This window comes from Lithobates pipiens, unplaced genomic scaffold (assembly GCF_037356315.1).
Source record: "Lithobates pipiens isolate NorthernLeopardFrog02 unplaced genomic scaffold, aLitPip1_a1.2 Scaffold_8, whole genome shotgun sequence".
Classification (NCBI taxonomy): Eukaryota; Metazoa; Chordata; class Amphibia; order Anura; family Ranidae; genus Lithobates; species Lithobates pipiens.
The window spans coordinates 410,612,802-410,626,814 of record NW_027507903.1 but is presented as its reverse complement, the minus strand read 5'-3'; the positions used below and the strand labels follow the sequence as shown (position 1 = coordinate 410,626,814).

At 43.1% G+C, this 14,013-nt stretch overlaps 1 protein-coding gene across 1 annotated transcript in view; it reads left to right on the top strand.

Annotated features, from left to right (window-relative positions):
- The window catches only part of SLU7 (spliceosome associated SLU7), a 53,784-nt gene extending 40,757 nt beyond the window's left edge, over positions 1–13,027 (top strand). The window contains exons 13-16 of the mRNA XM_077474127.1: positions 5,741–5,845; positions 7,132–7,203; positions 7,858–7,962; positions 12,694–13,027. Of these exons, the coding sequence (XP_077330253.1) occupies positions 5,741–5,845; positions 7,132–7,203; positions 7,858–7,962; positions 12,694–12,873 (462 nt within the window). The 3' untranslated portion in view covers positions 12,874–13,027. The remainder of the gene's footprint in view (positions 1–5,740; positions 5,846–7,131; positions 7,204–7,857; positions 7,963–12,693) is intronic.
- Positions 13,028–14,013: the final 986 nt, after the last annotated feature.

Sequence of the window (14,013 nt, the reverse complement as noted above, 5' to 3'; positions counted from 1 at the left end):
GCTTGGCCCTGAGGGCCTGGACGTTCAGGTTACGGAAATTATCCTGTCAGGATCCAATCCGTAAATGCCACAGCAGTGGCCTATATCAATCACCAAGGGTGTACCAGAAGTTGTGCGGCCCAGAGAGAGGTGAATAATATCCTATCTTGGGCAGAAAACAATGTACCTTGCCTATCAGCAGTCTTCATTCCAGCGATAGAGAATTGGCAGGCAGACTGCTTGAGTCACCAGCAGTTATTCCCGGGAGAATGGTCTCTTCACCCCAAAATCTTCTGGACAATATGTGAAAGATCAACAACTTTGTGTCAAGAACAAAAGATCTGCTAGCTTGTGGAACAGATGCCTTGGTATTCCCATGGAATCAGTTTTCACTGATTATGCATTCCCTCCTGTTCTGCTGCTTCCACGACTTTTTCGCAGGATCAAGCAGGAAGGGAAGTTGGTGATTCTTGTGGCCCAGGAGATCTTGGTATGCAGAGATCATAAAGATGGTGGTAGGGGACCCATGGACCCTACTACCACATCCAGACCTTCTCTCATAAGGTCCGGTATTCCATCCTACCTTACAAATGCTAAATTTAACGGTTTGGCTAGTGAGACCCACATTCTGAAGAAGCGTGGGCTGTCAGGTTCAGTGTTATCTACCTTTTGTTAATGCAAGGAAGCCGGCCTCCAGAATCATATATATTATAGAGTCTGGAAGGCATATGCCTCCTGGTGTGAATCTTGGGGTTGGCACCCCAGGAAGTATGTCATAGGTAGAATCCTTGACTTTCTGCAAATGGGGTTAGAAATGAAGTTGGCCTTAAGTACTATCAAAGGCCAGGTCTCTGCCTTATCGATTTTATTTCAGTGACCACTTGCTTCGCATTCTTTTGGTTTTTAGCTTTATTCAAGGGGTAACTCGGCTTAACCCTCCAGTTAAAGCACCCCTGAACCCTTGGGAGTTGAATTTAGTTCTGTCGGCATTACAGAAATGGCCTTTTGAGCTGATACGACAGATTCCCTTGGTCCTTTTGACAAGGAAACAAGTTTTCTGGTAGCCATATCTTCTGTAAGTTGGCTGCTCTTTCTTGAAAAGAGCCATATTTAATTATTCCCAAGATAAGGTAGTATTGCGTCCTCATCCTAACTCTCTACTGAAGGTAGTGTCAAGTTTTCATTTAAACCAGGATATTGTTCTACCAGAACCCGGTTCTACGGAAGAAAAGTCACTACATTCTCTTAATGTGGTGAGAGCAGTCAAAGTCTAATTGAAGGCGAATGCTCAGATTCGAAAAAGGTATATTTTGTTTGTATTGCCCGAAGGTCCTAAAACAGGACCGGCAGCATTGAAATCTACTATTTCTAAATGGATTCCACAAGTAATTGTTCAAGCTTATGGTTTAAAGGGGAAGATTCCACCATTTTCAAATCAAAGTGCACTCCACAAGGGCTGTTAGTGCTTCACGGGCAGTGCATCACCAAGCCTCCATGGCTCAAATCTGCAAGGCCACAGCTTGGTCTTCAGTCCATACATTTACCAGATTCTATCAGGTGGATGTAAAAAGTCATGAGGATATGGCCTTTGGGTGCAGTGTGGGGTGCAGTGTGCTGCAGGCAGCAGTATAAGGCTCCTGCCCACTATTCAGTGCCACCGTGTCTCCAGTTCTGTGAGCCCAAATAAGATAGCAAGGGGCAGAGCTGTGGAGGCTGTATTCTGATGGGGGGACAGAGCTGGGAGGTTAAAGCGGGAGTCTGCCGGGACTCCGCGTTTTTTTTTTTTTTTTTAAAGTCAGCAGCTACAAATACTGCGGCTGCTGACTTTTAAAATAGTGACACTTACCTGTCCAGCGCGCCCGCGATGTCGGCACCCGAAGCCGATCTCTCGATCGTCTCTCGGGTGCTGCCGCCGCCATCTTGGGTATGGGAATCAGGAAGTGGAGCCTTTCGGCTTCATTTCCCGGTTCCCCTTCACATTACACAGCCCCCTCCATCTCTGGGCCCCTTCACATTACACAGCACCCTGCATCTCTGCCAGTTTCCCATCTTAAAGCGGAGGTCCACCCTAAAGTGGACCTTCCGCTCATCGGAAACCCTCCCCCCCCCCCTCCGGCGCCACAATTGGCACCTTTCAGGGGGGAGGGGGGTGCAGGTACCTGTACAGCACAGGTATCTGCACCCACTTCCGGGATAGCTCTCTGCGGAAAGGGGCGTAGATTACACCCCTTTCCGAAAGTCCCCCGCTGCCCCCGATGGACCCACTGCCTCTGGGATCTGTGTGTTTCCCAGCAGATTTTTTTTTATAACAGCTTACGTGTAAAATCCTTTTCTTTGAAGTACATCAGGGGACATAGTGCCATAGTAATTTACTATGTGGGTTATAGGCCACCTTCAGGTGATGGACACTGGCACACCCTAAGACAGGAAGTCCACTCCCTATACAACCCTTCCCACTACTGGGAGTACATCAGTTTTTGTAGCAAAGAAATACATGTGTATACCAGAAAGAGGGGAGGGACCTCTGTGTCCCGTGATGTACTTCAAAGAAAATAATTTTACAGGTAAGCTGTTAAAAAAAATAATCCTATTTTCTTAATCATACATCACGGACACAGAGCCATAATAATTACTATGTGGGATGTCCCAGAGCAATTCCAACTGAAGGGAGGGAGACACAACAAAAGTAGGGCACCCACCCCCCTGCATCTCTGGGCCCCTTCACATTACACAGCACCCTGCATCTCTGCCAGTTTCCCCATCTTAAAGCGGAGGTCCACCCTAAAGTGGACCTTCCGCTCATCAGAACCCTCCCCCCCCTCCGACGCCACAATTAGCACCTTTCAGGGGGGAGGGGGGTGCAGGTACCTGTACAGCACAGGTATCTGCACCCACTTCCGGGATAGCTCTCTGCGGAAAGGGGCGTAGATTACGCCCCTTTCCGAAAGTCCCCCGCTGCCCCCGATGGACCCACTGCCTCTGGGATCTGTGTGTTTCCCAGCAGGCAGCGGGGGACTTTTGGAAAGGGGCATAATCTACGCCCCTTTCCGCAGAGAGCTATCCCGGAAGTGGGTGCAGATACCTGTGCTGTACAGGTACCTGCACCCCCCTCCCCCCTGAAAGGTGCCAATTGTGGCGTCGGAGGGGCGGGAGGGTTCTGATGAGCGGAAGGTCCACTTTAGGGTGGACCTCCGCTTTAAGATGGGGAAACTGGCAGAGATGCAGGGTGCTGTGTAATGTGAAGGGGCCCAGAGATGCAGGGGGGTGGGTGCCCTACTTTTGTTGTGTCTCCCTCCCTTCAGTTGGAATTGCTCTGGGACATCCCACATAGTAATTATTATGGCTCTGTGTCCGTGATGTATGATTAAGAAAATAGGATTATTTTTTTTAACAGCTTACCTGTAAAATTATTTTCTTTGAAGTACATCACGGGACACAGGGGTCCCTCCTCTCTTTCTGGTATATACATGTATTTCTTTGCTACAAAAACTGATGTACTCCCAGTAGTGGGAAGGGTTGTATAGGGAGTGGACTTCCTGTCTTAGGGTGTGCCAGTGTCCATCACCTGAAGGTGGCCTATAACCCACATAGTAATTACTATGGCACTGTGTCCCGTGATGTACTTCAAAGAAAAGGATTTTACACGTAAGCTGTTCTAAAAAAAAATCCTATTTTTTTTATTAAAGGGGTTGCAAAGGTTAGTTTTTTAAATGACAAACCTGTCATATTTGCCGCCTCCTGTGCAAGAGTTTTTTGCACAGCGTGGCCCCTATTCTCCTCTTCTGGCTTTCCACAGGGGTACTTCTGGCTCCTCCTCTTCTCGAGTGCCTCCACAGAGGGCCACATTCCATGGGGGCACTCGTGCGGCCACGCTTCCGAGTCCTGCTTCTGCGTCCATTGACCCAGACAGCAGGACTCTGCCCCAGCTCCCATGTCACTAGATTTGATTGACAGTAGCGGGAGCCAATGGCTCCTGCTGCTATCAATTTATCCAATGAGGCCCCGAGATAGCTTGTCCCTGTTGCTGGAACGATCGGGTTCAGGTAAGTAAAAGGGGGGAGGGCTTTGGGGGGGCTGTTGCACTACAGAAGGTTTTTCACCTTAATGCATAGACTGCATTAGGATGAAAAACCTTGAGGGTTTTGCAACCCCTTTTAAAGAATTGTCACTACCTGCCTAAGTGGAGCTGCCTGTGGCAGTAATAATGCTGTATGTGAATTGAATGTGTTTTTTCTGTGATGCATGCATACAATGGATTTAAAAAGTATACACACCCCTGGGTGAAGTAAAAATAGAAAACTAAAATGTGGTTGCATAAGTGTGCATGCCCTCTTTTTAAACTGGGGATGTAGCTGTGTTCAGAATTGAGCAATCGCATTCAAAGGCATGTTAAATAGGAGTCGGTACACACCTGCCATCATTTTAAAGTGCCTCTGATTACCCCCAAGTTCAGCTGTTCTAGTAGGACTTGCCTGACATTTTCTTAGTCACATCCTGCAACAAAGGCCATGGTCCGCAGAGAGTTTTGAAAGCATCAGAGGGATCTCATTGTTAAAAGGTATCAGGAGAAGGGTACAAAATAATTTCCAATGCATTAGCTATACCATTGAACACAGTGAAGACAGACAGTCATTATGAAGTGGAGAAAATATGGCACATCAGTGACATTGCAAAGAACTGGACGTTTCTCCAAAATTGATGAAAAGATAAGAAGAAAACTGGTCAAGGAGGCTGCCAAGAGGCCTACAGCAACATTAAAGGAGCTGTGGGAATATCTGGCAAGTACTGGCTGTGTGTTACATGTGACAAAAATCTCCCCTATTCTTCATATGTCTGGGCTATGGGGTAAAGTGGCAAGACTTGAGAAAAACACCCAGGTCCAGCTAAATTTTGCAAAAACACACCTGAAGTCTCCAAAAAGCATGTGGAAAATGTGTTATTGTCTGATAAAACCAACTTTTTGCCCATAATTCCAAAAGATATGTTTGGTGCAAAAACACTGCACATCACCAAAAGAACACCATACCCACAGTGAAGCATGGTGGTGGCAGCATCATGCTTTGGGGCTGTTTTTCTTGAGCTGGAACAGGGTCTTGGTCAAGGTAGAGGGAATTATACACAGTTCAAAATACCAGTCAATATTGGCACAGAACCTTCAGGCTTCTGGCAGAAAGCTGAACATGAAGAGGAACTTTATCTTTCAGCATGACAACAACCCAAAGCATACATCCAAATCAACAAAGGGGTGGCTTCACCAGAAGGAGATTAAAGTTTTGCAATGGCCCACACCTGAATTTGATATGAAAATCTGTGGGGTGATCTGAAGAGGGCCTTGCAATGTGACAGATTTGCAGTGTTTTTGCAAAGAAGAGTGGGCAAATATTGCCAAGTCAAGATATGCCATGCTGATAGACTCATACCCAAAAAACACTGAGTGCTGTAATAAAATCAAAAGGTGCTTCAACAAAGAATTTGTTTAAGGGTGTGCAAACTTATGCAACCATATTAAAGATTTAAGTTTGTTGTTCAACTGAGTTATACAGTTTTTAGGTCACATTAAAGGTGGAAAAAGTTCTGAAATTTATCTTTGCTCTTCTTTTTTTTTTAACATTACAGAAACCTGACATTTTAACGGGTGTGTAGACTTGTATCCACTGTATTTATTATAGTGCTTAAATGTCTGGGTTATTCAGTTGTTTTGAACTAGTACATTTGAAGGGAGTTTTGATTTTCTTTTTCTTTTTGTTCTTGTTCTTTCTAGTGTATTTGGGGCTCATATTGGAAAGATGGAAGATGGGGATACAAATGTTGTCACTCATTTGTTAAGATGTCTTATTGCACTGGAGAAGACGGGAAAGATCTCAGTGTGAGTATCTGTATTGTATGGTTGTTTTTACAGATGTGTTTTCTACTGGAAACGTGTGACCTTCCACTTTAGGGTCATTTGTAAAGTAACTCTAACCTGAAAAAAAAATATCATTATTATTATTGTATTGTCATGTTACACCAAGGGTAGGGAACCTCGGCTCTCCAGCTGTTTTAAAACTACAAATCCCCTCATGCCTCTGCCTCTAGGAGTCATGTCTGTGATTGTTATGGTCTTGCAGTGTCTCTAGGAGTCATGTCTGTGATTGTTAGGGTCTTGCATTGACTCATGGGACTTGTAGTTTCAAATTGGCTGGAGAGCCGAGGTTCCCTACCCCTGTGCTACACTGTACCCAAATTAAATTTTTATCATTTTGTTCGCACAAATAGAGCTTTCTTTTGGTGGTATTTATTCACGACTCCGTTTTTTCTTTTTTTGTGAAAAAAAGCGGCAATTTGGAAAAAAACTATATTTTCTTTATTCTATTTTAAAAGAAATCAAAATCTAATTTTGTCATAAATTTAAGCCAAAATGTATTCTGCTACATGTTTTTGGTAAAGAAAAAAACTCAGTTTTAAGTGTATAATAATTGGCTTGTGTGATCACGGACATATGTACGCAAATGATCATGTACAGATGTGCGCAGGTGATCACGGACATATGTGTGCAAATGGTCATTGGGACATATGATTTTACTGTTATATGTGGGAGACGTGTGTTTTGGGAATCATTACTATGTGGGGAGATGTGTTTTACTTGTGTGGTGACACTAAACTGGTGATCAGTGAGTGAAAAGCTGTAAAAAACAGCTCATACTCGCTGATCACCAGCTGGCTGCAGAGATCCGCTCTCCTCTCCTCACCGACAACTTCCGTGTGAGGAAAGGAGAGCTGATCGCCTAGCAACTGGCTCTTTGTTTACATCACATGACGGCTGTCATGTGAGCAGGAGGGTGAATCACAGAGCCCTACCGCCGATCAAAGATGGTAGCCATGTCTGGGTGACACGAGCGCATCGGGATCGCGTGCGAGCGATCACGCTCCTGAGGGACGTTCCTGAATGTCCACTCAGAAGGAGAGAGCGCCCACCCGGCCGTACATATGTAGTGGCCGGGTGGGAATTGGTTAACAAACATTTGTGTTGCCGTGCAAGTATGTTTTTTGGTTCATTGACACCAAAAACGAATGTCAACATGTGCACAAGTGTCATTGGGCCCTCAAAATGGAAAAGATAGCATGTTATTTAGGAGAAATGTCTGATCTTGTATTATCTGCTGGCTCTCCTAGAATACTGATCTTTGTGAAGAGGATTTGAAAGAACTAGAAGAGGAGATGTCTAAACCAAAGACCCTAGTGGAGGTAAGTGTAAAATGACAAAGGCCATTGTGACGCTTTTTCACTGTATTGAGTGAAAGCCAACATTGTCCTTTTAATTACTCTGATTGGGAAGTAAGCAACACCCATCCAGGCTTGAAATGTCCCAGATAGGTGTTTTTTTATTTTTTGTTTTGTTTTTTCCCCAACAAAGCATAAAGAACAAGCCAGAACATGAGGGGGACTCTATGGATTCCCCTTTATTGCAGCTTTATGTACTGCAAAATTATAGTCTTTAAAATGCTGGACCCAAAATAGTTACTTTTGCTAGGGCTGCTGACACTGGCTGCCAAATCTTTGTTTTTAAGCATTTCATACATTCCATGTGCACACATTTCACAGGCAGTAGAAAAAAAATACAGCTCAGCTGCTTTGCACTCACAGCTGTTACCTAGGCATGTAGAAAAAATCTGATACTGTAATTTAAGTTTAATGGAAAAGAGAATTCCCACTCTGCTCTTGAAGCATTTTGGGATTTTCGGGACAAACATTTGAACAGATGTCCGTGGATATTGTTCAGATTTTCCTATACCTGGCAAAAAAAAATCTTCTAAGTAACATGTATAATCGCACACATAGGTTGGACTTAAGTCTTTTTTTCAACCTCACTTACTATGTAACTCCTATCATTGTCCACAGATTCATCAGGAAAAGATGAAAAAGAAAAAGAAGAAAAAGCACCGTAAGAGTGGAGATTCCGACAGTGAGAATGATGAGAAAAAGAAGCAGGAAAAGCTAAAGAAGGTAGATGCAGAGTTTATATCTAATACAGTCTACAATCTGAAATGCAATTGTTTGTGTGTGTGTGTGTGTGTGTGTGTGTGTGTTCCTTAGAATATTTATGAAGAATTGTCTACTGGGAAAAGAAAGCGCTTTATAAACAAGCTGTAGCAAAGACCAAATATATGCTTGCCCTCTAGTGGTAGCATTATACATTTTCATGCATAGCATAGTTATTTATCATCCATTGAGAGACATAGGAATTCTTAGGTTATACCTCTGCTTACAGGAGAAATGGACACTATAAACCCAGGGGTACTTAACCTTTTGAAAAGCGAGGGACACTTATTTGATAACTGGCTGGGGGCCACAATGAAATTAAATGGTTCAGAATTAAAAAAGTTTTATTTTGAATAGCACAATGAAGATTTAAAACCACAATCAGGATAATCATTTTCTCTGTTGAATGTTTACCCAGTGTGTAATCAGGCACAAAATGATCAGCTGCTGTTTACCTTCACTGCAGGTGAGCTGCACTTGGCCATATTGACCTAAAGTGGTAGTAAAGTCACAAACAAAACAAAACAAAAAATCCCCTGCAATTTATAATGGGCTAGCATGCATCGCCTATGATGAAACTCTTGCCTTAAATTAAAGCCCTTCAGTGGCACGCTATTGGTGCTTACAGGGCTTCCATCTTTACTCGGCCATCCTTACGGGTTTCGGGGGCTCATTCTAGCGCATGGGAGGCATGGCCATGCACAGCACTTTGAAGGGATGGCATGCTGTCCCTCCAGAATGCAGTGCACATGCGCCAGTGACATCACCGGCTGCAGAAGTAGTGACTATCTCCTAAACTATGCATGTTTAGGAGATATTCCTTATACCTACAAGTAAGCTTTGAATGAATGAATGAAATACTTGTATAGCGCACAATGCGAACTGAATCGCCGCTTTGTTATGTTATAAGTTTACCTGTAGGTACAAGTGAGGTGTTTACTACAGCTTTAAAAGCTGTGTTGCTAAGGGCATGCTCAAGGACCTTGTGTTTTATTTCTATCACCAAGTGACAGAACATTGGACGTTACCTGATTGATCCTTTTGGCACTCCAGGTGTTGGATTTTTAAGTGCTAAGGACTTGATGTACCACCAAATATTAAAGGGTTTCACTCTTTGATTTAAAAAAAAAAAAGACATTTTCTTTATTAAAAAATAAAGATAACAAAGTTAAATATAGACACATTCCGGCAGCATTCAGAAAAAGAAATCTACAGGAAAAACAAAACATTTTTCACAACAGGATTACACCAAGCATTGGCATAAAGAAAAGACGGGAACATATAGAATTATAGCATCAAAGGGCACATTCTTGCCCTCAGTTTAATGTAACCTGGGTATAACCTTTGAGTCAGACCAAAATAACCATACACGAGCTACAGTCAAGACCATATATGGATCAGGTTGGGCAACCAGGACGCTGCAATAGCCGCATCTGTATAGGGCATCCCCTATGTTGAAAAACATATCTTTCAAATATAAGGGTATTTCCCATATGCGTCACCCGGCCTTAACTGGTGTGAGGGGGGGATCGGAGGACTTCCAGAGGAGAACTGGTTTTTGAGCCTGGAAGAGGGCACAATTAAATGCTACCCGTGTGGGTTCCTCTGGGATGGTATAACTTAAGTTGCCCAAAAGACCACATTTAGGCTCGAGTTTGGAACACCCTGTTAAGGGTACCCAGGACCTTCGTCCAATAATGGTGCAATTTGGGACACCTCCCGAGGACATGAATCAGGTCACCCTTGTCCTGTTTGCACCTGTAACAGAGAGGATCTGCCAGGATTCCCATGCTGTGAAGGTGGACAGGCGTGTAATGGGATCTCAAAACTATATAAAGCTAGGATAGTTTTTGTGAGAAAATTAAGGAGCTAGTAACCACTGCCTGCAACACATCCTCCCATTGGTCCCCTGAAAGCTGACCAAGGCCCCCCTCCCATTTCCCATGGGCCTTGGAGGGATAGCCATCCAGATAAGTACTCAATAACATACTATAACACTAGGAAATAAGATCCTTGGCATGGATAACTGATGGCATTAAATGCAAAATTGAGGTTGGCGATGAGGTCCACACCTTATCCGCTCCCTGAGCTCTAATGGCATGTTGTAATTGCAGGTAGTAAAACTTCATATATGCGGGAAGGGAAAATCTCTCCTGGAGAACTGAGAAAAGGAGCAAGGAAAGAGTTTCACTCTTAAAAATTGTCAATTGACAAAAATTGTCCATTGCTTGTGATTGTACTGTGACAATGGCGTACATGTGGGCAGGTAGCTGTCATTTTTGCATTCCATCTGTGCTGGTTTTCTGAAAGCTTCTTGGTTTTACTATTGCATGGTTCTTCTGACAGTACTAGTTAAGATACTGGACTATGAAATTCTTCTCAACCTTCCTGCAAGGTTTAGGAAAGTCAGCCACATTCTTAGACAAGCATTTTGTGGCATGCATTTGAGCCTCCACTTTCAAGAGTGGGGAGACACTTGGACAAATTGCATCCCTAAAACGTAGGTGCATTAGCTGGTATCCCCGGGGCTAAAATCTGGTCTGGAGTTCTGCTCCCTGTTCCTTCTTTGGTATCGCTCCACCAGCCTTCTTGTGTCACCCCATAGATTAGTAGATCCTCTATCAATGCCTCTCAGATCTTCTAGATCATGATGTCCTGGTCCCAGTTCCTTTTCTCCAGCATATTCACCATTCCCATACACGGTTATATTGGAAAGCAAAAAGAAAAACAATAAAGCATAATCCAATTTGCTCCAGCGGGGGGAAAAATTCTTCCTGATCCCCCTGGAGGCAATTGGATATTCCCTGTATCAACGACCCCTTGTGTCATTCAGCTTGTCTTTTTAAAAACAATCTACCGAGCTGGCCAGAACAACTTCTTGAGGGAGCCTGTTCCACATTTTAAAAGCTCTTGCTGTGAAGAAGTGTTTCCGTAGTTGGAGGTTAAATCTATTTCCTTCCAGAAGCAAAGAGCTCTCTCTTGTCTTCTGTAATGACCTGAAGGTAACACCACCGAGTTCACTATATGGACCACTAATATATGTATACATGTTTTTCATAACCCCCTTAATTTATTCTCTCCAGAAAAGGCGATTCTTCGTTCTTCATGCTTCTTATCAGTTAGGTTGCCCTTCTCTGCAATTTCTCCAGTTCCCCAATATCCTTTTTTGTGAACTGGTGCCCAAAACTGAACTGAATATTCCAGATGAGGTCTTAATATTGATTTCTACAGGGGCAAAATGATATCTCTTTGTAGTCCATACCTCTTTTAGGGCTCATGCACACAGCTCTTAAATATCGCCTCTTTTACAGGCGTGGTTTTTTTTTTTCTCCATATATTTTTTAGCCTGTACTGGCTGAAAAAAAAAAATGGGCGCCTGCTATGACTCCTGAAGGAGCCAACATACGGGTACATCGATTTTGCGGGAACTAACCACTTTGCTAAGGTATATGTGCATGAGCCAGCCGGCAAGTGGTTAAAAAGAGACTCCCTTCTATTGCTCTTGGCCTCCTCCAGATCTCCAAATACATTTTTTCCCCTGGTGTAAGCTGACTGTTAGAGGATGGCTGTGTTCATTCATAGTGGTATGTAGGAGTACAGCCACCTTCTCTTGCTCACGCCTGCAATGTACTATGGTCTAAGGGTTTTGTAGCAGGCTTAGAGCAATTCCCATGACCACAACAAACTAGAGTGTGGGGACGGGGGAAATCGGAGGTTCAGGAGCTCACATGGATGTTTTCAAGAAGGGAGAAAAACACCAAAAGAAACAGTTTCTTGAAAAATAGATCCCATAGCCATTAAGTAGTGAATGTGTGTGAATTATTTTTGGGAATAAAAGTATAGTACATGGGTCACCTTTTTGCCTGTAATTAACATTTTTAAGACTTTATCTTATCAGCAGACTAAGCAGCTAGCCTATTTTTTTCTTTGATAAAATACTTATGCCTTTTACTAGGAAACTAATAGGATAAGCACAGTGGACAGCATTTATTAGCTGTGAATTTTACAAGGCGTATTTCAATTAGTAGTCTGTATTATTTCAGCTCGCTCCCTTCAGTTCTCAGTCAAACAATATTTATTGTGCCAGCATTTCCCAAACCTTAGTCTGTCTTTTTCAACACCACCTTCAAAACTTCTGTAGGGTCTTTGTAGCTTGACATCTGGCCTGCCCAGATCATCCTTCCTCTGTCAGTTACTGGAGGGCCTTCCCATTATTTCTATCCCAAGATAACCCATATATTATGCAGTCTGGAGGTGTGTCTGCTTCTCTAGGCTCTAAGTATCCTGTATAGAGCGAAGATATTATAGGTGTAATGTGCTCCCGCTAATACTTGCCATTGGCAGCCATCATGAAAACAAACATTTTTGAGGACAACACATTTTATAGTGCTGGAAATCTGGCATTGGTAATTTTGAATGTGGGACTTCTGGCAGCAGGAACAATTTAACTGTCCTAACTTAACCTAAGCCCTTACAATAAAGTCCTGCTGTTTACTCGTCTTGAACCAGGAGTCTGAGCAGGGAACATATAGAGCATTGGAATCTTGGTTTTAGGCAAAGCAGATATGTACAAGGAGTACTGTAAGAATCCAGAGTACAAGTAATGGTACACATTTTTTCCCAAACCTATATGAAAATGTCCAATGACTATGTATAACATTGCAGTGTTTCTATAACTTTCATTTTTAAATGCAGGCTTTGAATGCGGAAGAGACACGTCTAAAGCAGGTACAGGAGATGTTGCAGATGGATGAGAGGAAGAGAGCATACAACAGTATTTATGAGACACGGGAACCCACAGAGGAAGAGATGGAGGCATACAGAATGAAACGCCAAAGGCCAGATGATCCAATGGCCCCCTTCCTGGGGCAATAGTGAAGGGCGTCTTTGCATGTTTTGTACAATTTTTATTGTAAGGAAATAAATCTGTTTTGTTACAAAACATCATAGAAATGTGCAATACATCTATTGATTATACTGTGTATAGTTGTAAATTTTGTTTTCAATAAATAGTCATATTTACACTTAACTGTTTTTTTTGTTTTTTCTTTTATGAGGTAATTAACTGCCTTTTAATTCTTGTGGAGCACTGAACTAAACATTTTAAAATATTTTACTGGACACAGGCTGAGTATTCATAGACTAGTATTCATGGGTTATAGAGACACACTTCCAGGCGATTGAACACCAGCAAACCTTTGAGGGCACACCCTCTGGGTGCCTCCCCTATAATGTTACACCAGTCTGTCAGTGTTTCGTTTTTTGCTAGTGTCCTAAGGTGATGGACCCCCTCATCCCTTACAGAGAAATCATTATTGGCTTAACTAGTTTATTAATCAACTCTTCAATCCATTTGCAGTCTTCCAAAACCACAATAGAACCAGTGCATCTGGATTGGTGCAACTGTGGTAAAGCCCTGGGAGCCATGGGAATGGCATGTTATTTTGCTTTAGGTACTGGATCCTGCACGAGTGCTGACTTTGGCACTTAGTGCAACATCTGTAGACAGCCGAAGGGGTCTATACAGGTCCAGGGCCATCCCTATGGAACCCAGATTCCGAGGACCCCTTTAGGGGGTATGCTCACCAGAATGGGCGATGCCTTATCTGTCCACAACACTGGACCATACATAGTCACCCTATACCTCTAACCCTTACTGTAAAAACAGGATATGCTTGTATGTATCCACTTTATTAAAATTCAACCACTCAGAGCTTAGTGTAAGGAGGAGTACCAGGTATAACCTCATACCACTGGTCACATACCTTACGACCACTTTTTGCCTAGAGCCCTTATAAGTTACTAAATTGCTTCTCGCCACCTTTTCACGACAAGCACTTCGCTACAAAACAGTCTATACCTGGGTTGCTGAATACTTCTTCTGGACATGCTTGCCCTATATTCTGCACCCTATGCCATGAGTATCCCTCACAGAATGTCCTCTCCCTTAACTATAGCAACAAAAAGGAGCCACAGCAAAATCTCAGGCAAACATTCGCTCTGCCAAAGGCCTGC